At 40.0% G+C, this 26,701-nt stretch overlaps 2 protein-coding genes across 2 annotated transcripts in view; both read left to right on the top strand.

The window, feature by feature from the left end:
• LOC119818460 (zinc finger protein 120-like) overlaps window positions 1-21,031 on the top strand; it is a 29,994-nt gene extending 8,963 nt beyond the window's left edge. Inside the window, exons 2-3 of the mRNA XM_038335834.2 lie at window positions 20,642-20,768; window positions 20,967-21,031. Of these exons, the coding sequence (XP_038191762.2) occupies window positions 20,642-20,768; window positions 20,967-21,031 (192 nt within the window). The remainder of the gene's footprint in view (window positions 1-20,641; window positions 20,769-20,966) is intronic.
• Window positions 21,032-22,759: 1,728 nt separating this feature from the next.
• On the top strand, window positions 22,760-25,222 carry LOC121677280 (zinc finger protein 844-like). The gene is given in 2 exon segments (XM_042055537.1): window positions 22,760-23,791; window positions 23,793-25,222. Coding segments are annotated over 2 exon segments (1,461 nt in total). The 3' UTR covers window positions 24,222-25,222.
• Window positions 25,223-26,701: the final 1,479 nt, after the last annotated feature.

Here is a 26,701-nt window from a genome sequence, read left to right as displayed (position 1 = left end):
GTTGGAAATACTTGTCTCTGAAGTTTCTGTTCGTTTACTCAGAGTTTCCATTTCCAGTCGTCCCTCAGATTGTGTTTTCTTCAATACCTCCATTTCATTTATCAGGTCTTGTACTGTTTCCCTTACCTGTTTGATTGCTTTTTCTTGTTTTTCTTGTTTTTCTTGGGTATCTTTGAGAGATTTATTTATTTCGTCTACCTTTTTGTTTGTCATCTCCATTTCTTTATGGCAGTTTTTTACCTCCTGTTTAAGGTCCTCTATTATTTTTATAAAGTACTGTTTAATGTCGGTTTCTTCTATATCTTCTGGGGTAGGGTGTTCAATTCTTGTTGTTTCGGGATGTCTGGCTTGTGGTGATATCATGTTGCCTTTCATGTTGTTGGAGGAGCTCCTGCATTGGCGCCTGCCCATCTCTTCCTTCAAAAGGAGCGCGGAGGTGTTTGGTGTCCCCAAAGAATGATGGATCCTCCCCAAAGAATGATGGATCCTCCTGCAGACTGTCAGGTCCCCTTGCAGGCCAAGCAGCTCTCAGACAAAGGCCTACCTTGCTCCGGGCAGTCAAATGCAGGAGGGGACCTCCCACCGGCCTGGGTGCACTCAATTCCAGGTCCCCAGAGCCCAAACAGGCTGAGCTGTGGGATTTTGTGGCCCCAAAGACGGGAGGATGAGGCAGGGGGAGGGGGGAAGGATTCTGGGTGCAAGCTGGGAAGGGACAGGGAGAGAGAGGCAGTATCCGGGGAGAATAACCCCTGCAGGAAGAGCAGGAAGTGTGCTGGTGGCAGGGGGAGTTGTGGAGAGTCGGTGGTCCCTCACCGGGCAGCTGCCGCGGTTCGGGCACTCACTCCTCACTCACCCCAAAGAATGATGGATCCTTCTGCAGACTGTGAGGTCCCCTTGCAGGCCAAGCAGCTCTCAGACAAAGGCCTACCTTGCTCCGGGCAGTCAAATGAAGGAGGGGACCTCCCACCGGCCTGGGAGCACTCAATTCCAGGTCCCCAGAGCCCAAACAGGCTGAGCTGTGGGATTTTGTGGCCCCAAAGACGGGAGGATGAGGAAGGGGGAGGGGGGGAGGATTCTGGGTGCAAGCTGGGAAGGGACAGGGAGAGAGAGGCGGTATCCGGGGAGAATAACCCCTGCAGGAAGAGCAGGAAGTGTGCTGGTGGCAGGGGGAGTTGTGGAGAGTCGCTGGTCCCTCACCGGGCAGCTGCCGAGGTTCGGGCACTCACTCCTCACTCACCCCAAAGAACGATGGATCCTCCTGCAGACTTTCAGGTCCCCTTGCAGGCCAAGCAGCTCTCAGACAAAGGCCTACCTTGCTCCGGGCAGTCAAATGAAGGAGGGGACCTCCCACCGGCCTGGGTGCACTCAATTCCAGGTCCCCAGAGCCCAAACAGGCTGAGCTGTGGGATTTTGTGGCCCCAAAGACGGGAGGATGAGGAAGGGGGAGGGGGGGAGGATTCTGGGTGCAAGCTGGGAAGGGACAGGGAGAGAGAGGCAGTATCCGGGGAGAATAACCCCTGCAGGAAGAGCAGGAAGTGTGCTGGTGGCAGGGGGGGTTGTGGAGAGTCGGTGGTCCCTCTCCGGGCAGCTGCCGCGGTTCGGGCACTCACTCCTCACTCACCCCAAAGAACGATGGATCCTCCTGCAGATTTTCAGGTCCCCTTGCAGGCCAAGCAGCTCTCGGACAAAGGCCTACCTTGCTCCGGGCAGTCAAATGAAGGAGGGGACCTCCCACCGGCCTGGGTGCACTCAATTCCAGGTCCCCAGAGCCCAAACAGGCTGAGCTGTGGGATTTTGTGGCCCCAAAGACGGGAGGATGAGGCAGGGGGAGGGGGGGAGGATTCTGGGTGCAAGCTGGGAAGGGACAGGAAGAGAGAGGCAGTATCCGGGGAGAATAACCCCTGCAGGAAGAGCAGGAAGTGTGCTGGTGGCAGGGGGAGTTGTGGAGAGTCGGTGGTCCCTCACCGGGCAGCTGCCGCGGTTCGGGCACTCACTCCTCACTCACCCCAAAGAACGATGGATCCTCCTGCAGACTTTCAGGTCCCCTTGCAGGCCAAGCAGCTCTCAGACAAAGGCCTACCTTGCTCCGGGCAGTCAAATGAAGGAGGGGACCTCCCACCGGCCTGGGTGCACTCAATTCCAGGTCCCCAGAGCCCAAACAGGCTGAGCTGTGGGATTTTGTGGCCCCAAAGACGGGAGGATGAGGCAGGGGGAGGGGGGGAGGATTCTGGGTGCAAGCTGGGAAGGGACAGGAAGAGAGAGGCAGTATCCGGGGAGAATAACCCCTGCAGGAAGAGCAGGAAGTGTGCTGGTGGCAGGGGGAGTTGTGGAGAGTCGGTGGTCCCTCACCGGGCAGCTGCCGCGGTTCGGGCACTCACTCCTCACTCACCCCAAAGAACGATGGATCCTCCTGCAGATTTTCAGGTCCCCTTGCAGGCCAAGCAGCTCTCGGACAAAGGCCTACCTTGCTCCGGGCAGTCAAATGAAGGAGGGGACCTCCCACCGGCCTGGGTGCACTCAATTCCAGGTCCCCAGAGCCCAAACAGGCTGAGCTGTGGGATTTTGTGGCCCCAAAGACGGGAGGATGAGGCAGGGGGAGGGGGGGAGGATTCTGGGTGCAAGCTGGGAAGGGACAGGAAGAGAGAGGCAGTATCCGGGGAGAATAACCCCTGCAGGAAGAGCAGGAAGTGTGCTGGTGGCAGGGGGAGTTGTGGAGAGTCGGTGGTCCCTCACCGGGCAGCTGCCGCGGTTCGGGCACTCACTCCTCACTCACCCCAAAGAACGATGGATCCTCCTGCAGACTTTCAGGTCCCCTTCTCATCCATTTCTTTAAGGGATTTTTTTCACCTCCTGTTTAAGGGCCTCTATCACTTTCAAAAAGTCAAGATTTTCTACTTCTTGATTGAGGTGTTCAAATCCTCCTGTTGTAAGATTGCTGGGTTCTGGTGATTTCATGTTGTTTTTCAGATTGTTGGAAGAATTCTTGCATTGGCGCCTGCCCATCTCTTCTTCCGAATGCTCCTCTATGGATCTTCTTTGGTGTCCTTGCTTGCCAAGGAGCTTGCAGACAAAGGGCCTACCTTGGTGCAGCAGGCTATTGAAACAAAGAAACTCCCACCTGCCGGTTGCACTCCCTACCCAGTCCCAGCGCCCCTATCAGGCTGAGCTGGAGATGTTATGAACCCGAAGAGGAGAGGAAGAAGGGAGGGTTTTTCTGGATGAAAGCTGGGTGGGGTAGGAAGAGAGAGGCAGTAGCCAGGGAGAGTAGTCCCAGCCAGAATACCAGAAAGTGTAGGGTGTTGAGGAGAGGCTGTGCTCCGTCTCCTGGGCTGCTGCTGTGGGGTCCTGTCTTACCTTCTTTAGGGAACTTTAACAGTCATTTTTTATAGGTCCTGCATGTCCAGTTTATACAGCATACCATCAAGCAATCCAGGCAAGAGCAGTTTCTTGCCCAAACAGCTATCTTTGTCACATTTAAGGCAAATTCCATAATAAGCTTTTTCAATGTCCATCAACCTCTCTGAAATAATTGGTGCTACCAGAAGGAAACATGTCTCACTGTCATGAAAAGGTCTAAGTTTTTAAGACATTTAATGCCATATTCTGTTTGTCTTTCAAATATTTAAAGAATACCTATCCATATGAAATATATCTCTGTACATTTAGAAAACCTAACTAACATGACTATAGGTTTAACTGTTATAAATGACTATTAATTTATATTTCTTAACTATACATTGAATCTTTAAATGAACAGAACAAATAAAATACCTTAAACAAGAGCAGATATTCAGTTAACAAAATTGATCTTAAATTTGTCTCAATGGACTAAGATAAATACAAATGCAAAGTTGATGGAGGAGTGTCTATGTGTTACTTTTATTGATTAATAAAAAACTGCCTTGGCCCTTTAAGAGGACAGAAAATTAGGTAGGTGTAGTAGACAGAACAGAATTGTGGGAGAAAGGAAGCAGAGTTGGGGAGACGCTTCAGGCAGTCGCCATAGTTAGTCTCCATGCGTCTCCTCTCCGAGATGGACGCAGGTTAAGATCTCTCCTGGTAAGCGACCACCTCATGGTGCTACACGGATTACTACATATGGGTTAATTAGCCAATAAGAGGCTGAAACTAATGGGCCAGGCAGTATTTAAAAGAATACAGTTTCTGTGTAATTATTTTGGGTAAAGCTAGCCGGGTGGCGGGACCCAGCCCGCTGTTCCTTCTACACAAACTATTATCTATATCATATCCCCTTTAAATGTAAACAAACATTTATAAACAATATTTGTAAATTTTGGAGTAGTTCTTTCCAAACTGCTTTCTGCTTTTTATTGGGTGAAGTATTTTGTAGGGTTAGAGCTATCAGGGGATCTTGGTCCATCAAACCACCTTATTCTAGAAGGAATCTACAGGTTCTCATCCTCTGTGAAAACAAAAGCTGAACCTCTTTTCCAAAGCAACATACCCTTAGACCAAAATTTTGAAGTCAAGATACCTTTAAAATATATATATATATATATATATATATGTTGGTTTAGCTTAGCAGCCAATACGATGAAATGTCTCTCTGTACTTAGTTCATTCACAGTAAAAAAAAAAAAAAAAAAAAAAAAAAAAACTCAAAGAAAACACAATAATCCACATCTCTGTGTGTTTCCCATCTTTACATGGCTTATTTTTCTTTACTCTTTTAATCTATGACTGTCTTCTCTCTCCTAAGCTTACATACATTTATACAGTGTGACCCATTTACAGGTCTTTTTATCTGAATCTGCTTTTTTTTTACATATTTGTAATTATTTTCTGACCAGAAGCACTTTTTAAAAAATGCTAAACAGGCATGGCTAGGACCAACTCCTCAGCCCTGCCTGCTTGCTCTACTTAGTCCAACATGGCAGAGGTATGTTTAATGCCAGCTCTGTGAGCCATTCTCTCTGCCCCAGCTCCAGGGACATGGCATGTCTATGTCTCCATTAAGCAATTTGTAACATGCTGCATACAGATCCCATTTCAGTGCAGTACCTCCCCCAAGAGTCAGAGCAGTTTGTGCCAGCACAGACCAGGAAGCCCTTCCCTAAAGAAGCTGGGTATCATTTGTTTCCTCCCTTATAGGAGCTGCTGAACCCTTGCTTGCTGCCAGCTAACAAAGCCCATCTGGAAAAATATGTGGCTACCAAGAAGTCTTGCTTAACTCTGTTCTTTGGTGTCTAGATTTTTAAAAAACTCTCTTAGGTTTTATGTTGATATAGTTGCTTCTTCATTTTGGTACCATTTTGTTGATGGAGTCTTGTCTCCTGGCTGCCCAGAAATAATTACACAGAAACTATATTGATTACAACACTGCTTGGCCAATAGCTTTGGCTTCTTATTAAGTAATGCTTACATCTTTAATTAACCCATTTCTATTAATCTGTGTATCACCAGTGGTTGTGGCCTATCAGTAAGGGTCCATCTGGCATCTGTCTCCTTTGGCAGCTATGTGGTGTCTCCCTGACTCTCCTTTCTCTTCACCTCTATCTTTGCTTGGAATTCCCACCTTGCTCTATCATGTGCTACCATAAGCCCAAAGCAGTTTTTTTTTGTATTAACCAATGGGAATAAAAAATATTCATCCTGTGAGTTACAATTGTATTGATCCTGGAAATTGCCATTATCTTCTGTTTTTGATAAATAAAAATTCTGATTGTCCTCAATAAAACAGTCATAGACTTGTCTTGCTGTGGTCTTTCCAGCCTAAGTCTGGCTTCATTCTTTGTGGTCCCATCAGGTGATCTTAGCTTGGTACATAGCACAGTTGCTTAGAATACTTCATGAAAAATTTATCTAGAGATCATTTGTGTGATATTTTAGTCCTAATCTTTCTTATTCTCTCCATGTTCTGAGAAAGTGCATAGGCAGAATTACAGAATAAACTGATTTCCTATACAAAATACTGCTTTTATTGGATGGTTTTAATAATAACTCATTCAGGTCTACAGTGAAGAGAACAAGAAGGAAGAGATGACAAGTGTAGCTGCAACTTTCTTTCCTATCTTCCAGCTCCCAAATAACCATTCAGAGTCTTATATTAATTATAAATATTTGGCCAAAGACTCAGACTATTACTGGCTAGCTCTTACATTTAAATTAACACATATTTTGTATACATCTGCTTTGCTACATGATTCATGACTTGTTACCTCACATCTTGTTCCTCCTGTAGCTCTTGGAGTCTCCTTGACTTTACCTTCTTTCTCTCTGAATCTGTTTGGATTTCCCAACTATCTATATGCTACCCTGTCATAGGCCAAAACAGCTTTATTCATCAACCTATAAAAGCATCACATATTCACAGCATACAGATGGACATCCCACATCAGAAAAGTCTGTTTTGTTAAGAAAAACTATACTAGGTAGTTTCAGATGGTAGTCTAGTGGTGAAAAAGGTGCAGAGATTATCAAGGATTTTTATCACCATTAAAGGGAAGAGCCTGGCTGTACATTTGAAGCCTAGGAACATGCTCCAAAGGTAAGACTGCATCTAGCTAAGTCCTTAATTCTTGGAAGGAGTACACAAAGTAATTCCTTGTCCCAGGAACAACATCATACAGAACTTGCAGCAAATATGGTCCAAGCTTGGTAGAGCCCATCAAATCTTGGCAGGATTGCCTATGTCATACTGATTCAGAAAACAAGAAAGATGTAAAATATAAAGGTCATGGAGTCTTCTTTTGTGATCAGGTCATCACTATTTTGCCTGTCTATGTTTGGCATAGTCAGAGCCCTAGTGAAGAGATTGTGAGAGTTCATTACATGAAGTGGTGGATATGAAGCTGGGTCACATTTCAGACCACAGGATGTTGAGAGACCCAAGCTGTGAGACATCTGCCATGAAAAACTGCATAGAAGTGTGGAAGTAGCAAGAGTGAGATACTTGAGAGGTTGCAGGATGCTGTGTTATATTTTGACAATATTTTGATAAAAAAGCATGGTTGGAGTCAGAGAACAGAACTAGCTATTTACTGACAAAAAAATACCATAGAGATTTGGAAGACTGTGGATAGATAGGAGACAAGAAGTAATAAGGTTAGGCTGAGAGAGGATCTTGGCATTTTTTGGATAAAGGAATGGAAGAGGAAGAGTCACTGGTGGCTTCTCCACTGTTTCTCTGATCTTTCAGGTTTTTACCCCTGATATCTGACTCCCAATTTTTATTTATAAGGATTAATTAGTTAATGTTTCATCTGGCCCCCTAAAAGATAGCTTAATAAACAGAAAGGGGTAATTAAAACCCCTAGATATAGATTGCACAGTAGTTTATTAGCTTTAATTTTTTAAATGTTAATGAAAAGGAAATGGCAGCTGTGGAGAAAGTTAAAAGTTATAATCTTTCATTTTTTATTTAGACAAAAGGGGAAATGTTGTGGAACATTAATTGAAGATGTGTTACATCCATTTATGCTGTGGAATATTTGTTTGATGATGCAAGAATGTGTTGCTTTCTTTTATGTTGCATTTTTAACTCTGTGAAGCTGTATTACTTTGCCTGCCTAAAACACTTGATTGGTCTAATAAAGATCTGAATGACCAATAGCTAGGCAGGAGAGGGATAGGTTGGGATTTCAGACAGAGAGAATAAATAAAAGGAGAAAGAGAGAAGGCTTGAGGACCAAGAAGAGAAAGAGGAGAATGTCAGGGACCAGCTACCCAGCTTCACAGTTAGACACAGAGTAAGAAGTAAAGAAAGGTATATAAACTAAAGATAAAAGTCCAAAGGCAAAAAGTAGATAGAATAATTTAAATTAAGAAAAGCTCACTAGACCCAAGCTAAGGCTGGGCATTCATAGGTAAGAATCATTCTCCATGTGATTTTTTTGGGAGCTGGATGTTGGGCTCCCAAAAGAGCCAAAGAGTAAAAAAAAAGCTAACTACAGAATGGATCATCTGTGGGTATATGCCCAAGACTGGTACAACAGCATTCTGTGGTAGATCTATTCCCAGTTTTCTGAGGAACTGCCATTTTGATTTCCATAGTAGCTCTATAAGTTTGTAAAAGTATTTTTTCCCTCATAGATAACCAGAGTGATATAGCTAAAGTGTTGCTAAGTTTGTGCCAGTCTATATTTTAAGATTTTTTTCAGTGACTTGAAATTATTAGGCTTGTTCATATCCCAATATCTGAGTTAGGAGGCTTAGAACCACCTGCTACTCCAGATTCAGGGGATCTGACATCCTCTTTTCTTATATGTCACCTGTATATGTATGAAAGACATTCTTTCTCACACATAAACATATACAAAATGTGGGGATAAACTTGTTTTCAAAAATCCTTGTGACTCATAAAACAATTAGAGCAAAACAAATTGCTTCAGGTGTATAATACAAATCATACACTGTTTCTTTAAAAATTTGTTATCTTGAATTTGGTTTGAAAAAGTTTTTATTTCTTCACTCTGATGCAGACTTACAGGCAATCTTCAGTCATAGGAAAGAAAATGCTGCCTAAGTGATCTTAATCAATATAATTTTCTTTTTATAAGAGAATGAGATCCTTTAGTAATCAAAACTTTCTTATAAAGTTAAAACATCAGAAAGTTTTGTTCAAATTTCTTCAGTTTTGGTGGAACAGCTCTCCTCACCCAATCCATTTTCTATTATCAGCAAAGGAGAGAACTAGAGTGCACAGGATGACTGCTGGCTAGTAATTTTTGGTTATTTAATTTTAGTTAGTATCTTGTCATTCTTGTTTAAGGAACCATGATATATATTTGTAGGCCTGTCTTTGTGTCTTGTTTTGCCTATGATACCATCTATATTGTTGATTTTATTAATTATCATCTAAATTTATTATTGTTTCTCTAGAAAATAATAGATCTTCATCATTCTTTTTCAGAAAATTAACCGTATTATGAGGTCCCTATGGGTTTCTTGGTTTAGGAAATTTCTTTGGAGAGACAATTTTAGTTTTTTTCTTCTTTATCTTAGAGGCTTACTTTTCCTCATTTCTTGACCTATCTGTGTTTTCCACTTCTTCATGTTTGATATGGTTAATATATTTATTTTGTGTTTAAAAAATCTTCTTCTCATATATTATCATTTCCACCTTAATTAACTTCACCTGTCAACATCATGTAGATTAGAGTCATCTGAGAGAACATCAACTGAGGATTTGCCCAGATCAAAATTGCTACTTACTATGTTTGGGGAAAATTGTGTTGATTGACGATTGATGTGGGAAGGCTCTTCTCTTCCACTGATGGTTTCAATACCCTAAGCAAGTGGAATTGAGAAGGATAAGAAAGCTAGCTGAACATGAGTGACTAAGTGAGAGAGAAAGCTAGTAAACATTTTTTCCTCATGTCTCTTGCCTTCAGTTCCTAACTTGAGTTTCTATCCTAAGCTTCCACAATTGTGGGTTGTGATATGGAAATATCAGTCCAACAAACCTGTTTATTACCTCATAATCTTTTATTTAATTTAGTTAACCACAGCAAGAAATTAACAAATTAGGTCAAAATGTGGTACACCAAAGGTGATTTTCTTGCTGGGTAGAATGTGGGAACGTTGTCTCTTGGAGGAATGTGGAAGATATTAGGACTTTAGATGGCAAAAGCCATAGAAAACTGTACACAGAGCTTAATTAACTATTCTTGTAGGACTAGGAATTTGGGGGTGTTGAAAGTAATGCACACAGTGGAGCTGGAGTTTGTAGGATTTCAGTGGGAAATAGACTTCAATGAAAACCTTATCTATGGGTCGTTTGTATAATATTTTGTTCCAAAATCATTCCTATTTTCTCCATTCCCTGAGAAATTGAGCAAGGCAAAATTAAAAAGTAACTGGGTGATTTCTTAGATAAAGTATTGATTCTGCTTGGTGTTCATTACTGAAGATTTATTTAGGTCTACAGTGCAAGAAAATGAGTGGGTATAGAAAGAAATAAAAAGTCAGTTTTGTGGAGAAAAACAACACTAGGAAGATTCAAGTGGCAGTCCTGTGGTGAAAAAGAGGAAGAAAATTTCAAGACATGTAGAACCATTAAATCTAAGGCTCTTCTTATCCCTTGAAACCTAGTAAGGTAACTTAGGGTAAGATCCCATCTATCCAAGTCTTCAATTTATCAAAGGAATAGTCAACTTGATTCCTAATCCGAGGAAGCAACTTCATGCAGAAGCTGGTGGAACTCTGATCCAAGCATGGTAGCATCCATAACAACTTAGAAGCCAAATTGTGTGTGTGGGGTGGCATGTTGTATTTTTTTTCTGGAAAAAAGAAAGAAGCAAAATTTGTAGGTCTTCCTCTTTAGTTCAGTTTAACACTGTTGTGTCCATCTATGTTTGTCAGAGTCAGAAACCCATTGAGGAGACTGTGAGACTTCATTGCATGAAGCTGTGAAGATAAAGACAGAGTTGTATTTTTAGATGATAGGATGTTGAGATACCCAAGCTATGAGATATCTGCCATAGACAACTACATACAGGAAGTAGAAGTAGCAAAGGAGAGAGAGATACATAAAATTTTTCATGGATAACACTATCTAAGCTCTTTGAAAATGAAGCCCCACCTGTCTGAGGCAGAGCTAAAGGGTTTGTTGTTTGCCATACTGAGTTTCACTGTTATCATGAACCAATCTTCCCTCACTGTGTCCACATTTCTCTCTCCCTCTCTTCAAAATTTATTCTTCTTGTAAACAGAGACTGCTTATTCATTTCCCGGACACCCAGACCAGAATAATCACACAGAAATTATATTAACTACAACATTGTTTGGCCTATTAGCTCAGGCTTCTTATTAACTAGCTCTTTCATCTTAACCCATGTCTATTAATCTCTATATTGTCACAAGGCTGTGGTCTACTGATAAGGTTCTGGGGGTGTCTTTCTGCTTTGGCAGCTATATGGCATCTCTTAGACTCTGCCTAATCTCTCTCTATATCTCTTCCAGCTGGGTTATATTCTGCCTTGCATAGGCCAAAGCAGTTTTATTCATTAACCAATAAAAGCAACACTGTACAGAAGGACATCACACATCACATTTTTTATAATATTTCCCAACTTCTGGTTCCCCTCCCTCCATTTCTTGCAGTCCTCTCCACTACTCCCTCCTCCACCAGATCCATTCACTTTTCATTTCCCTTCATAATAGAGCAGATATCCCAGAGATATCAATAAAGCCATACATAGCAAATTGAAATAAAACTAGGCACATATCAAAGGCTGAATGAGTCAACCTAGTAGGAGGCAAAGGGTTCCAAGAGCAGGCAAAAGAGTCAGAGACATCTCCCCACTCCCACTGTTAGGAGTTGCACAAAAACACCAAGCTACACAATGATAACATATATGCAGAGGGCCTGGTGCAAACTCCTGCAGGCTCCATGATTGCCATTTCAGTCTCTGTGAGCTCCTATGAGCGCTACTTAGTTGATTCTGTGGCCTGCGTTCTCCTGTGTCATTTTAGTTAGGAAAGATTTTCACCATGAATTTTTTTGAAAATTTTGTCTGTGCCTTTTGGGTGAGCTTCTTCTCCTCCATTTCCTATTATTCTTAGGATTGTTCTTTTCCTAGTGTTTCAGATTTTCTGGATGTTATGTTTCAGGAAATTTTAGTTTTAACTTTTTTGATTAATATATCCATTTCTTTGATCGTGCTTTTAAAGTCTGAAATTCTCTGTTCAATGTCTTGTATTCTTTTGGTGAAGCATGCCTCTGTAGGTCTTATTTGATTACTTAGACTTTCATTTTTATAATTCCTTCAGTTCACATTTTTTTAATTGCTCCTATTTTTATTTTATGGTCTTGAACAGATTCATTCATTTCTGTCAACTGTTTCTTCATTTACTTTTTGGCTTTCTCTAAGGAATTCATTAATTTTCTCCTATACTTCATTTATCCTTTCTCTGCTTTCTTTATGGGATTCATTTACTTCCTCTTTAAGGACTTCTGTCATCTTTATAAGTTGGCCTTAACTTAATTGTGCTTCAACTGTGTTGGAATATTCAGGGCTTACAGTAGTAGGATATCTGGAATCTGGTAGTGACTTATTGCTCTGTCTGTTGTCGATTGTGTTTTTATGGTGGTGTCAAGGTATCTGGGTTTGAGGTATTTGGGGGTCTAGGTACCTATTTTTCAGTTTGTCTTTGTTGCATGGGTGTTTTGTTCCTTGGTTTCTATTTGCTCTCTAGTTTTTGGTTTTATGTGGCCTATGGTTGAACAGGGGCTCTCATCCCAAATTAGGGCTGGAAATTTTACAGATGGTGTGGCCTTTGCTCCAGCAGGGAGTGTCTGCCCATGTTTGGGCCTGAAAAGGGGGAGGGGGTAGGGAACTTGGGGATAGTGTTGAGGGGGACTGAGAGAATGAGGAAGGTCAGTTGGAAGGTGGCCTACATAGACTTCTTGCAGAAGTGTGGGTTTCCACTCAAGTTGAAGGCTACAACACAGGGAAGAGGAGGGAAGTGGGATTGGGCATAGTGTTGTGGGATTCTTAAAAGAATGGAGAAAGTACACAGACAAGAAACTTATGTGAATTTCTGGTGACTGGCATAGGTTCTGGTCCAGTAGAGAGTCTTTACCTCAGTTTTCCTACCCTTTTTTGGGCTGTTGTGGCCTGCACTTGAGGGAGAGGCTATGCATCTGATATAGGGGTGGGTACATGGTTTGGGGGTAGCAGCTGAAGGGTTGCTGGAGGATTGTGTCTGTGGGAATGTAGGGAGTGTGGAAATTTCATGTGCTTGTGGTCTGCCTATTGGTTCTTCTGACTGGTGAGACATGCACATGAGTCTGTCTAGTTGGGAGCTGTAACACAGTCATATTCCTGTTTTTATGAATGGGAATATGTCCTGTGCCATTATATGTTGTAAATATTTATTTATTTTTTTTGATTTTACAACATGTGACAGTCAAGAGATTGTCTTAAGTGTCAGAAGAGACTTTGGGCATTTGCAATGTTTGGGCTGGTACAGATTATAAGGATCATTGAACTTAGACTAAATGGATTTTTATTTTTATTTGTATTTATTCTTCTCTCATACTATATATCCTAATTGAATTCTCCCCTTCCTCTACTCATTCCAGTCCCCCCCCCCCCACCAAATCCCCATTGTCCCAGCTCCACTGCTTCCTTTTCCCTTTAAAAAAAGAGCAGACCTACCAGGGATATCAACCAAATAAATCATACCAAAGTACAATAAGACCAGGCACAAACTCTTACTTCAAGGCTAGACAGGGCAATGCAATAGAAGGAAAAGGTCCTAAGAACAGACAAAAGAGTCAGAGACACCATGACTCCTACAGTTAGGAGTTTTACAAACACCCCAAATTAAACCATAGCATGTATGCAGAGGACCTGGCACAGATCCATGAAGACTCTGTGATTGCTACATCAGTTTCTTTGAGCCACTATATGCCCTATTTAGTTGATTGTGTGGGCCATGTTCTCCTGATTTCCTCAACCACTGAATGCTACAATCCTCACACCCTCCTTCTTCAAGATTCCTAGAGCTCAAGCTAATGTTTGGGTAGGTATCTCTGCATGGGCTTCCATCAGCCCCTGAAAGAAGCCTCTTTAATAACAAGTAGGCCAAGTACCAAGCTGTGATTATAGCAGGAAATAGTTAAGAATCATTTTATTGATATTTTTTCTTGGTCATCTGTTATTTGGTTCTACCCCTGTTCTCTGAGCCATACAAGTTCTGGTTCCTGGCCATGTAGGCAGTGTCAGTTATGGGCTTCCTCTTACAGCATGGGCTTCAAGTTAGAGCAGTCATTTATTGGCCACTAAGAAAGCTCTGAGTCACCAGTGCCCCAGCATATCTTGCAGGTAGTACAAGTGTGGGTTGAATGTTTTGTGGCTGGCTTGGTGTCCCAGTTCCACTGGGAGCTTTATGTGGTTACAGAAGAATATGGCTAGTTCAGCCTCCATATTCTTGATCACTAGGAGTCCTCACTAGGGTCACCTTTATAGGTTCCAGAAAGTTTTCACTGCACTGTTTCCACATCCCTTGTTAAAAGCTCCCCTATTCCCATCATCTCCCCATCTTCTCCCCATCTGTCCCTTCCTTGCTCACCTAATCCTTCCTCTTCCCATCCCCACAAGTCTCCAGTACACCCACAGGATCTATTCTATTTCTGCTCACCAGGGAGATTCATGCATCTCCCCTAGAGGTGTTCTTATTACTTAGCCTCTTCTCTCTGTGTCTATGGATTATACTGTGATTAACTGTGATTACTGTGATTATACTTTAGTTAATATCCAACTATAAGTGAGTAAATACTATATTTTTCTATGTGATTCTGGGCTTCCTCACCTAGGATATTAAAGAATTCAAGAAACTAGACAACAACAAATCAAATAATCCAATTATAATGGGGAATACCTCTAAACAGAATTCTCAATAAAACAATCTAAAGTGACTGAGAAACACTTGAAGACATGTTCAACAACTTAAGCCATCAGGGAAATTAATATCAAAACTACTTTGAGATTTCATCTTTTTAAAATTTATTTTATTATTATTATTATTATTATTATTAAAAATTTCTGCCTCCTCCCCACCTCCCATTTTCCTCCCCCTCCCTCCACTCCCCTCTCCCTCCCTTTCCAGTCCAAGGAGCAGTCAGGGTTCCCTGCCCTGCAGGAAGTCCAAGGTCCTCCCCCCTCCATCCAGGTCCAGGAAGGTGCGCATCTAAACAGACCAGGCTCCCCCAAAGCCAGTACATGTGGTAGGATCAAAACCCAGTGCTATTGTTCTTGGCTTCTCAGTCAGCCCTCATTGTCTGCCACGTTCAGAGAGTCCAGTTTGATCCCATGCTTTTTCAGTCCCAGTTGAGCTGGCCTTGGTGAGCTCCCATTAGATCAGTCCCACCGTCTCAGTGGGTGGGAGCACTCCTCGCGGTCCTGACTTCCTTGCTCATGTTCTCCCTCCTTCAGCTCCTCATTTGGGCCTTGGGAGCTCAGTCTGGCTCTCCAATGTGGGTCTCTGTCTCTATCTCCATCCATCGCCAGTTGAAGCTTCTATGGTGATATGCAAGATATTCATCAGTATGGCTATAGGAAAGGGCCATTTCAGGCTCCCTCTCCTCAGCTGCCCAAGGAACTAGCTGGGGACATCTCCATGGATACCTGGGAACTCCTCTAGAGTGAAGTCTCTTGCTAACCCTAAAATGGCTCCCTTAATTAAGATATCTTCTTCCCTGCACCCCTATCCACCCTTCCTCCATCCCAACCATCCCATTCCCCCAGGGTCTCCCCATCCTCCCCTCCTCACTTTTCTTTCCACATGAGATTTCATCTTACACCTGTTAGAATTGTTAAGATCCATAATACAAGTGACAGCTAATGCTTTCAAGGACATGTAGCAATGGGATCCATTGCTGTTACAATGTACAAGTTTGTACAAGTGCAAACTTGTACAGGCAATGTGGAAATCAACATGAAGTCCTCAGGAAATTGTGATTCAATCTACCTCAAGACCCAGCTATACCACTCTTGGACATATTCCCAAAAGATCCCACCACAAGGACATTTACTCAACTGTGTTCATAATGGCTTTGTTCATAAAAGCCATAGACTGTTGTATCTGGGAGAGATTATGTTGATTGATGTGGGAAGTCTCCTCCACTGAGGATGGCAATATCCCTAAGAAAGTGGGCTTGGGCTACAAAAGGGAGCTATTTTAGCATGAATGAGACAGTGACTAGGCAAGAGAGAAAGCCAGGAAACAATCTTTGTCCTTGGATTTTTGCCTTCAACTAGTAGCTTGATTTTCTATCCTAAACTTTGAAAATGATGAAGTCAAATTACACCACTCATTGTCTGAGCTGCTTTTGGTTAGAGGATTTAATCAGAACAACATAAATGCAAGTTAGAACAAAAAAAAAATAGAAAACCAAAAGTAATATTGTTGCTAGGCAGAACCTGGGAATGATGTCTCTTGAAAGAGTGTATAGATATCTAGACTTTAGGTGCCAAAAAATATAGAAAGTAGTACACAGAACTAAATTGGCTGTTCTTTTAGGACCAGGAAAGTGGAAATGTTAAGAGGAATGCCAGAAAGTAGAGATTGGTGTAGGAGGTCCTTCTGTCTTTGTTTTGCTTTCATTGGTTAATAAAGAAACTGCTTTGGGCCCTTGATAGGGTAGAACTTAGGTAGTCAGAGAAGACAGAACTGAATTCTGGGAGAAAGAAAACAGAGTCAGGGAACCACCATGAAGCCACCAGAATCAGACATGCTGAATCTTTTGCAGTAAGCCACTGTCACGTGGCGATATACAGAATAATAGAAATGAGTTAAATCAAGATGTGAGGGTTAGCCAATAAGAGGTTAGAGATAATGGGGCAGCAGTGATTTAATTAATTCAATTTCTGTTTAGTTATTTTGGGTGTAAGATAGCTGGGACAACAAGTCAGCTCCATCCTCCTACAAAAGATTGAGATTATAGGATTTCAGTTGGAAATGATAGACTCCATAACAGATTAAGCTAGAGCTCATTTGTGTGATATTTTGGCTTCAAAATCTTTTTTTTCTGCCTATCACCTGGAAATTTAGTAAAGCACAATAAAAAAATAATGGGTTGATTCCTTAAATGAAATATTGGATCTGTTGGATGGTTCATTCAGGTCTACAGTAAAAAGAAAACAAGTGGGGCTGAAATAAATGAAAATGAAAAGGTAGTTTCAGGTGGCAGCCAATTAATGGAAGAAGCAGGAATTTTCAAGGAGTTTATTACTATTATAGAGAATGTCCTTGCCATGGAATGGAAGTCTAGCAAGGTGCTCTAAGAGTAAGACTCCATCCACATAAACCTTCAGTTTATGTAAGGAGTAAGCAAAATGATTCCTAGTCCTAGGAAGCAACTTCATACAAAACCTGCTACACCTGTGATCCAAGTGTGTTAGTGTCTATCAATTAAGAAGTTAAACTTTTCAGGATCACTCACCATGTTCTGGTCCTGGAAACAAGAAAGAATCAAAATTTAAGGTAGTGGGTCCTTAGTTTGTGGTTACAACTAAGTATTGTTACTGGCATCCATGTTTTTCATAGTCAGAAATCCAGTGAAGAGATTGTGAGAGTTCATTTCATGAAGCTGTGAGGATGAAACCTGTTGCGGTTGTTGTTTTTACTCTTCTGGGTGCCTGCCACCCAGCTCTCAAAAAAAATGACACACACTGAGGCTTATTATTTCTTATAAATTCCTGGTCTTATGTTGTCTTGTTTCTATCCATCTTTTCTTAACTAATTGTCCTATCTACCTTTTGCCTCTGGGCTTTTATCTTTCTCTATTCTGTATACATTTTTCTTTTACTTCTTACTCTGTGGCTTGCTGTGTAGCTGAGTGGCTGGCTCATGCTTTCTTCTCCTTTTCTTGGTCATTCTTTCTTTTTCCCTCCAATATTTCTCCTCCCATTTATTCTCTCTGCCTGCCAGCCCTTCTTATACTTTCCTACCAAGCTACTGACTGTTCATCAGGACAAACAGCTATTTTAGACTAGCCCAATATCACAGCTTCACAGAATTAAACAAATGCAACATAAAGGAATGCAATACATATTTGTGTCATTGAAACAATTGTTTCACAACATAAACAAATATAACAGATCTTACAATAATATTCCACAACAGCCAGGGTTGTATTTTGATACAGCCTTGTGCATTTTGATACCACAAGATATAGAGATCCCTAAACTATAAGACATCTTCTATGGAGAACTAACTGAATATAGGGAGTGGAAGTAACCAGAGAGATGTATGAGAAGATGGAAGGATAGGGCCATCTAAGCCCTTTGAAACTGAAGCCCTGTGCATCTAAGACAGCTACAGAATTTGATGTTTGTCCTGCTATGCTTGTATTTACTTGGTTCAGTCTTCCCTCACTATGTCTCCATTTCTCTATTTTGGAGGGTGAATGGTATTCTGTACCATTGTATGTTGGAAATATATAACTTGTTTTCTGATTTTTACAAGATGTTACTTATTGTGGGACAATAGTCTTGTACCTTGTAAAGATTTGTCACTTGTATTGGTTTAATAAAATTATGATTGACCAGTAACCAGGCATGAAGGATAGGTGGGGTAATCAGAACAGGAGACTTCTGGGAAGAGGAAAGTCTCTGAGCAGTCATCACCCAGATGCTGAGGAAACAAGATGAAAATGCCTCACTGATAAAAGGTACCAATCCATGTGGCTAACACAGATGAGAATTATGTACTCATGTAAGATGTAAGAATCAGTAAATAAGAAGCCTGAGCTAATAGGCCAACCAGTTTATAATTACTATAGACCTCTGTGTGTTTCTTTGGGACTAAATGACTGTGGGACCAGGCGGGACAGAAACCTCTGTCAAAAAGTCACTGTCAAGTGATTGTCTTGAGCATCAGAAGAGTCTTTGAACATTTGAACAGTGTAGGGCCTATTGCAGTCTATGAGTATTATTGAAGTGACTAAATTAATTTTCTTCATGGATGACCATGAGCCTATAGTGATGCAGGTCAGAATGTACTTGATTGAATGAAAACCCTCCCAGATAGGAGGATGTATTTTAACATGTGCCTCTTCTTGGTAACTTTCATTTGATTGCTTGTGAAACCATTAATAGGAGGAACCTTTCTGGATAAAATTTCTCATTTGTGATGTGATATGATGTAGTGAGGAGGGCTGCTTGTTTGTTCCCAGCTGCTCAATCCCAAAATAATCACACAGAAACTGTATTAATTAAATCACTGCTTATCCCATTAACTCTAGCTTCTTATTGGCTAACTCTTACATATTAATGTAACCAATTTGTATTAATCTGTATATCACCATGTGGCTGTGGCTTACCAGGTAAAGTTCTTAGCATCTGTCTCCAGCAGGGCTACATTACTTGTCTCTGACTCTATCTTCTTCCTCCGAGCATTCAGTTTATTTTTCCCTACCTACCTAAGTTCTGTCCTATAGCTCTGCTATAGGCCCAAAGCAGTTTTTTTTATTAACTAATGATAATCACAGCATACAGAGGGAATTCCACAATATGATTTTCTATAGCCTCAACCCATTTCCTGTTCTTTGTGCCTACTGTGTTTTGGTTAAAACTAATCAATCAGCTTTCTTCTTTTGTAGTCATAACTTCCCCACCATCATAAACTCTATCACTAAATCACATAAGATTCAGTAGAATTAACTGCTATTTGGTGCTAAAGTGGTTTGGTAGCCTACTATTTTCATTTTTGTTTATTTTATTTATTTATTTATTTATTTTTTTGGTTTTTTGAGACAGGGTTTCCCTGTAGTTTCTAGAGCCTGTCCTGGAGCTAGCTCTTGTAGACCAGGCTGGCCTCAAACTCAGAGATCCGCCTGCCTCTGCCTCCCAAGTGCTGGGATTAAAGGCGTGCGCCACCACCGCCCGGTCATTTTTGTTTATTTTTGAAGACAAAGTTTGTCTGTGTAGCCCTAGCTGTCCTGAATGTAGCTCTATATACCAGGCTGGCTTCAAACTCAAAGATTCTCTGACTCTGACTTCCAAGTGCTGGGATTAAAGGTGGGCCAGCATTCCTGGATTTTTTTTATTTTGTATGATGGTTTTGTTCCTATCAAGCATATGCTGCTGTACTGAGCTTCACCCATATCTTGAATTTTAAAATTTTACAGAGAGTATCATTATGTGTCCCAGGATGACATGTATTCATGACATTAATACTGGCTGTGCCTTCTGAGTCATTGGATTTCAGGTGCATAACCTTCTTCCTGCCTGATTTGTTCATTTCTAATTTTTATTTTAAAAAGAGTATTTTACCTGTATGCATGGATATGAACCATGTGAGTACCTGGTTCTTACATTGATCAAAAGATAGTACTAGAAACCCTGAACTTGGAATAATGGATAGTTATGATTCCCTATCTAAGTCCTTTAGCCCAACTCTATGCAAGACCAGGAGGACTCTTTACTGTTGAGCCATCTTTCCTGCTCTGTGTTGGTTATTTGTAATCAGCGTATTAATTGCTTTTGTTTTCATTTGTCCATTTGTAACTTTTTAAACACACAGTGCCTTTTAGTAAAATCTTATTTATGTTGCAGTTTAAATTGGGGCACTTCAGGTTTCTGGTAGATGAATAAAGAGTTGAAGTGAATGCATAACCTTTGTCAAAACATCAGCAAAAATTTATGAGTTATTTCTATCTATATCTATTTTTATATTTGTTTGACTTTTTTCATATGAAACTGGTATTTAATATGTATTTCTGGCTGTCCTAGAGTGATTGTATAGACTAGGCTGGTATTCAACTCAGAGGCAGATAGACATACATGCCTCTGCCTTCTGAGTGCAAGGATTAGAGGTATATTCAGTGCAGTGCATCCAGGTTTTTCATTTAATTTTTTTTAGTTAGGAATTAATCATTCCTACAATTTCTCTTATCTATACTCTGTACTGTTGATCTGTTTATATATCTTTCGTTGTTGGTTAGTAGGCATTTCTCTTGCAAGGCAATGTCCAATTCAAAGGGTTCAGAAATGACAGAGGTGAACCTCCTATTCAGTTTGCTTCTAAAGTGACTTGGTGATTAAATTATGATGTCATGGAATAAGTATGGGGAGCACCAGAATTATATGACTATACTGTCAAAGAAGTATACATTTACAGTGTTGTCAAAATAATGCTTTCTGTTATACACATGTATTGTATATTTTAGAATGCAGTGACCTATGATGATGTGCATGTCGACTTCACTTGGGAAGAATGGACTTTGTTGGATTTTTCCCAGAAGAGTCTCTACAAAGATGTGATGCTGGAGACCTACAGAAACCTCACTACTATAGGTAAGACTGAATTATCTTTCATGTTTCAAATAAGGGGACAACTGTTCATTGGTTAATGATGCTCTTTTGTAATATGATTGAGAAAGAATAATAGGGTAAATAAATCAGGCATGGTTTTAAGGTTTGCTTCAAATGGAAACAATAATTTTTTTTCTAATTTTTAATATATAACATACATTTTCTGGGACTATATTTTAGGATACAGTTGGGAAGACCATAATATTGAAGAACATAGTCAAAGTTCTAGAAGACATGAAAGGTAATTTTCATGTATAAGCTGATTCATATGTACTTCTGAAGAATTTGTAATGTATCCTATATGTTTTAAGCCAAAGCAATAGTGTAAATAATAAGTGCATTGATGATTATTAAATTCTCACAAAATCATATACCTTAATTTCAGATAGGTGAACTGCATTTGCAAGTCATTCTTTTAAGAAAGAAGTCAAGGAAACAATGTCTTAACCTATATTGCCATTTGAATCATAATACAATGAGAGCTATAGTATAAAATTGTCAATGCATTTATTTAATAGTATTCATATTATAAAGATATACATGTTGAAAAGGTGATAAGTATATCTTTACATATCTCTATTACACTAATAGTCCATAGAAAAGGTAGTTTAACTCATATACTTGTGACTGTGTTAAGTTTAGGGAGGAGGCAGTTAGAGTCACAAATCAAGGGGCAGCTGTTGTAGAGAGGTCTTAATCCAGGTACCACAAGTTCATGATCACAAAAAGTCAAACTGTGTGAACTCATGTGGAAACCTTATGTTTGTTATTCTTTCTTTAGTAGGTATATCATATGTTACTCTGGATACAAGCCACATGAGCATAGGGATATGAAACGATATAACCTACCTCTCTCTCAGAACAAATAGAAGATATTTAGCAATATCCATGTTGAGTATACTTGTTGAATTTGATGTACAAGTATACAAGTAATTGGTTTTCTAGTCTCATTGCTAATATATCAAGAAGCTCACAATTCAGAAAAGCACCATTAGTACTAAGACTGTATAAATATTTCTGTTTGTCTTAGTTCACTTAGGAAATGTAGTATCACTCACAGTATAGAAAACTTTATGAATGCAATAAGAGTGGTAAAGCTGTGAGTTTTTTTTCAGTTTTCTTCAAATACTTGAAAATTCTCATACAGAAAAAAAGATTCTGTAAATGTAAACCATGTAATAAAGGCTGTTATCAGTTATCTTCAAAGATGAAAAGCAAGCCTTAATGAAGGGAAAAAACAAGATTGTAAATATGTTGATTAAACCTTAACATATAATTCTTCTTTAAAATAGGACTAAATTGTCAAATTAATTTAAACAGATAAAAATATTCAACGATGTATTAAATGTAGCAATGCGTTCACATGTACCATTATCATTGTAGGCATCAGAAAAGTCAAACTAGAGAGAAAACTCCTGTATATACTCAATGTGTTAAAGCCTTTGCATGTGACCGTCATCTTCACAGGTATGAAAAAACACATAGTAGACTGAAACCCTATGAAGAAAATGAGTGTGGTAAAGCTTTTTCACATCACAGTCATCTTCAAATGCATAAAAGAACATACACTAGAGAGAAGCCCTATGAATGTAATCAATGTTGTGAAACCTTTGCACGTCACCATACTCTTCAAATGCATAAAAGAATCCATACTGGAGAGAAACCCTATGAATGTAATCAGTGTGGTAAAGCCTTCATTTGGCACAGTCGTCTTCAATGCCATGAAAGAATCCATACTGGAGAGAAACCCTATGAATGTAATCAGTGTGGTAAAGCCTTCATTTGGCACAGTCGTCTTCAATGTCATGAAAGAACCCATACTGGAGAGAAACCCTATGAATGTAATCAGTGTGGTAAAGCCTTTGCATGTCGCAGTAGTTTCCAAAAACATGAAAGAACCCATACTGGAGAGAAGCCCTATGAATGTAATCAATGTGGTAAAGCCTTTGCACAGCACATTCATTTACGAAGTCATGAAAGAACCCATACTGGAGAGAAACCCTATGAATGTAATCAGTGTGGTAAAGCCTTTGTATCTCAGCGTAATCTCCGAAAACATAAAAACACCCATACTGGAGAGAAACCCTATGAATGTAATCAGTGTGGTAAAACGTTTGTATATCACAGTAGCCTCCAAACACATGAAAGAACCCATACTGGAGAGAAACCCTATGAATGTAATCAGTGTGGTAAAGCCTTTTCAAGACCCAGTAGTTTCCGAATACATAAAAGAACCCATACTGGAGAGAAACCCTATGAATGTAATCAGTGTGATAAAGCCTTTGCATGTCGCAGTAGTTTCCAAAAACATGAAAGAACCCATACTGGAGAGAAGCCCTATGAATGTAATCAATGTGGTAAAGCCTTTGCACAGCACATTTATTTACGAAGTCATGAAAGAACCCATACTGGAGAGAAACCCTATGAATGTAATCAGTGTGGTAAAGCCTTTGCATGTAAGAGTAATCTCCAAACACATGAAAGAACCCATACTGGAGAGAGACCCTATGAATGTAATCAGTGTGGTAAAACATTTGTATATCACAGTAGCCTCCAAACACATGAAAGAACCCATACTGGAGAGAAACCCTATGAATGTAATCAGTGTGGTAAAGCCTTTTCAAGACCCAGTAGTCTCCGAATACATAAAAGAACACATACTGGAGAGAAACCCTATGAATGCAATCAGTGTGGTAAAGCTTTTGCATGTCACAAAAGTCTCCAAAGTCATGAAAGAACCCATACTGGAGAGAAACCTTATGAATGCAATCAGTGTGGTAAAGCCTTTGTATGTCGCAAAAGTCTCCAAACACATGAAAGAACCCATACTGGAGAGAAACCCTATGAATGTAATCAGTGTGGTAAAGCCTTTGTATCTCAGAGTAATCTCCGAAGACATAAAAACACCCATACTGGAGAGAAACCCTATGAATGTAATTAGTGTGGTAAAGCCTTCGCACGACACAGTCATCTTCAACATTATGAAAGAACCCATACTGGACAGAAAACCCAATGAATGTAATCAGTATGGTAAAGCCTTTGTATGTCACAGTAGTCTCCAAGCACATGAAAAAAAACATGCTGGAGAGAAACCCTATGAATATAATCAATGTGATAAAGCCTTTGAATGTCACAATATTCTCTAAAATCATAAAAGAACCCATGGAGAGAGAGGAACATTATGTATGTAATTATTGTGGTAAAGGGTTTGTTTATCATAGTTATCTTTAAAGTCATGAACTAACATATGCTGGACAGAAACCTTATGCTTGTAATGAGTGTGGTGAAGCCTTTGCAATTCACAGTACTCTTCAAATCCATAAAAGATCACACATGGGAGACAAACTCTATGAATGTAATCAGTGTGGTAAAGCATTTACATGTATGAATAATCTAAATCCTGAGAAAAAATCATACTGCAGAGGAAACTTATAAATGTATTCAATGTGATAAAGTTTTGAGTTTTGTACCTTATATAGGAGTAAAACTTTTTTTGTTTGTTTTTTGAGACAGGATTTCTCTGTGTCTTTGGAGCCTGTCCTTGAACTAGGTTTTGTAGACCAGGCTGGTCCTGAATTCAGAGATCCCCCTGCCTCTGCCTCCCAAGTGCTGGGAATAAAAGCATACACCACCACCACCTGGTGTGACGAGTAAAACTTTTTGTGTGCAACATTCTATTAAAATCTTTGTATATTACATTAGACATTGACTACCTGAAAAAGATACTGAGGACTTCTTATTATAAAATATTTGGTAAGATCTTTAGCCAAAAGATGCATAATCAGCTACACAATGATTTGGGATTCCCCTCTGTATGCTGTGAATGTATTTTGTTACCATTGTTTAATAAAGAAGATGCTTTGGTCCTATGGCAGGCCAGAATAGAGAAAGGCAGGAATTCCAAGCAGAGATGGAGGAGAAAGTAGGGTCAGACTCCATGTATTTGCTGAAGAAGACAGATGTCTTGGAACCTTACTGGTAAACCACAAGTCTTGTGGTAAAATACAAAATAATAGGAATGGGTTAATTTAAGATGCCAGAGTTAGTTAATAAGAATCCTGAGCCAACAGGCCAAGCAGTTTATTAATGAATATAGTTTCTGTGTGATTATTTCGGGTCTAGGCAGCCAGGAATGAACAAGAATCCTGTGCCTACAACACAAGACTATTTCTTCTCTAGAAATCAATTTGACAGTGTTAACAATCTTTTCAAGCATTATGATGTCCTTTTTATACTGTTTGTACTTACAAACTCATGTTCTTTAAGAGTTCCAAATATTTAACTATGGGGACAGGAAGAAGCATGGAACATCAAGATCTGTATATATCCTAATATACACAAACACACAAATAAATATGTAACATATGGATATTTATAATGTGTTTGTCTCCAATGTGGTAAATAGGCATCTATTGGAACCTGTAAGCTCACATGTCAGATGGACCCCAGGTTGAGTTTTTACCTCCTGTGAAGGAGAGAAAAGGAACTTGCAGGCATGAAGTCTGACTTATCTGAATTGAATCATTTTGTGCTTCTCTGATGTCTACAAAATCTTTAGTTAGGAGTTTTGAATGGTGGTGAGCAGATGACATTCAGGTTGTAGGGAGATCCTGAGACTTGAACTGAACCTGTAAGGTAAGTTAATCAGATACTTATATGGAGATGTGGTTGAAAGAATCGTTATGGATGGAGCTTTGCAAAAGCCCAAGGATCAAATGCCAAAGAACAGTTCATAGGGTGCACCTAAGTAAGTTGGCACCATCTGTGCTCTGTGTCCACTCTACTATGGTGGGCCAGCCTCCTCCACGTCTTCCACTATTTACTTTTTTGGCAACTCATTTAACTGTCACTGACAGTACCCTGCAGCCCCCATTTTGCAGTCTCCATGAGAACGTAAAGCTCTTTAGTCTCCACCCCATCAATCCCTGGCAGGAATAAGGATATTCTAAGACACATTTAAATTTCTTCCTTTGGCTAACAACTAGTGAAATAGTAGACACTGTGAAATTTGAGTTTCCCTGGGAATTTCACTGTGGAAAAAGACTGACTCCTCCAGGTGAGACCATGTCTACTGAAGAAACATTTACTCCTTATCTGACCACCTTAGAGGAGAGACAAGAGCTGAGGTTTGGGGAGGGTTTTAGAGATGGGAATGCTTTCATTATATGACTTAGTTATATTAACTTAGTTGTGTATATCCCTTGTCATTTATCTAAACCTGTTAGGACCCCAAAGATAAATTAATCACTTTATATCTTCATCACTGTTCCAAATTAGTCACACCAAAAATATGTTTATTTTATTAATAATTTGTTCTTTTTTTCTTTTCTATTTTTTATCTTAAATATAGCCTCATTATGAATCTCTGGCTGTCTTGTAACTCAGTGTATAGACTAGGATCTTGTAGAAAATCAGAGAGATTTGGCCACCTTATCTCCAATATACCTGGATTATAGTTGGGCACACCACAGACAACTAAATTAGTTCATTTTTGTTGTTCAAGACAGGGTTTCTTTGTGAAGCTTTGGCTGTCTTGCAACTAGCTTTGAGGACAAGGCAGACCTTGAATTTATAGAGACCTACCTTTCTAACACTATGTAGTTTAGAATTGTTTTCAACACCTAATCCTGCTTCTGTTGCTCAGTGCTGGAGAGAGAGTCCTGCAACTGCTTCAAGGCTGGGCCTTAAGTGGTCAGTGAGAAGGAAAATAGATGAGTGGCCTCAAACTAATCTGTATTTTATTATGAATTTGCAAATAAAAAGTGACTCATGTAAGAACTGAGTTCACTGACAAACTATAAATCAGGTATAGTCCCAGCACAGAGAGTTATAGGCAAGAAGGAACATGAAAGCTTTCCCCCTTAGACCATAGCTCACATAAGATGTAGGTAGTTAGTCAATCAATTTTAGATGAT

Source organism: Arvicola amphibius, chromosome 1, assembly GCF_903992535.2.
Source record: "Arvicola amphibius chromosome 1, mArvAmp1.2, whole genome shotgun sequence".
Lineage (NCBI taxonomy): Eukaryota > Metazoa > Chordata > Mammalia > Rodentia > Cricetidae > Arvicola > Arvicola amphibius.
Note: the sequence above shows the minus strand (reverse complement) of the source record. Positions and strands in the feature narration are given on the sequence as shown.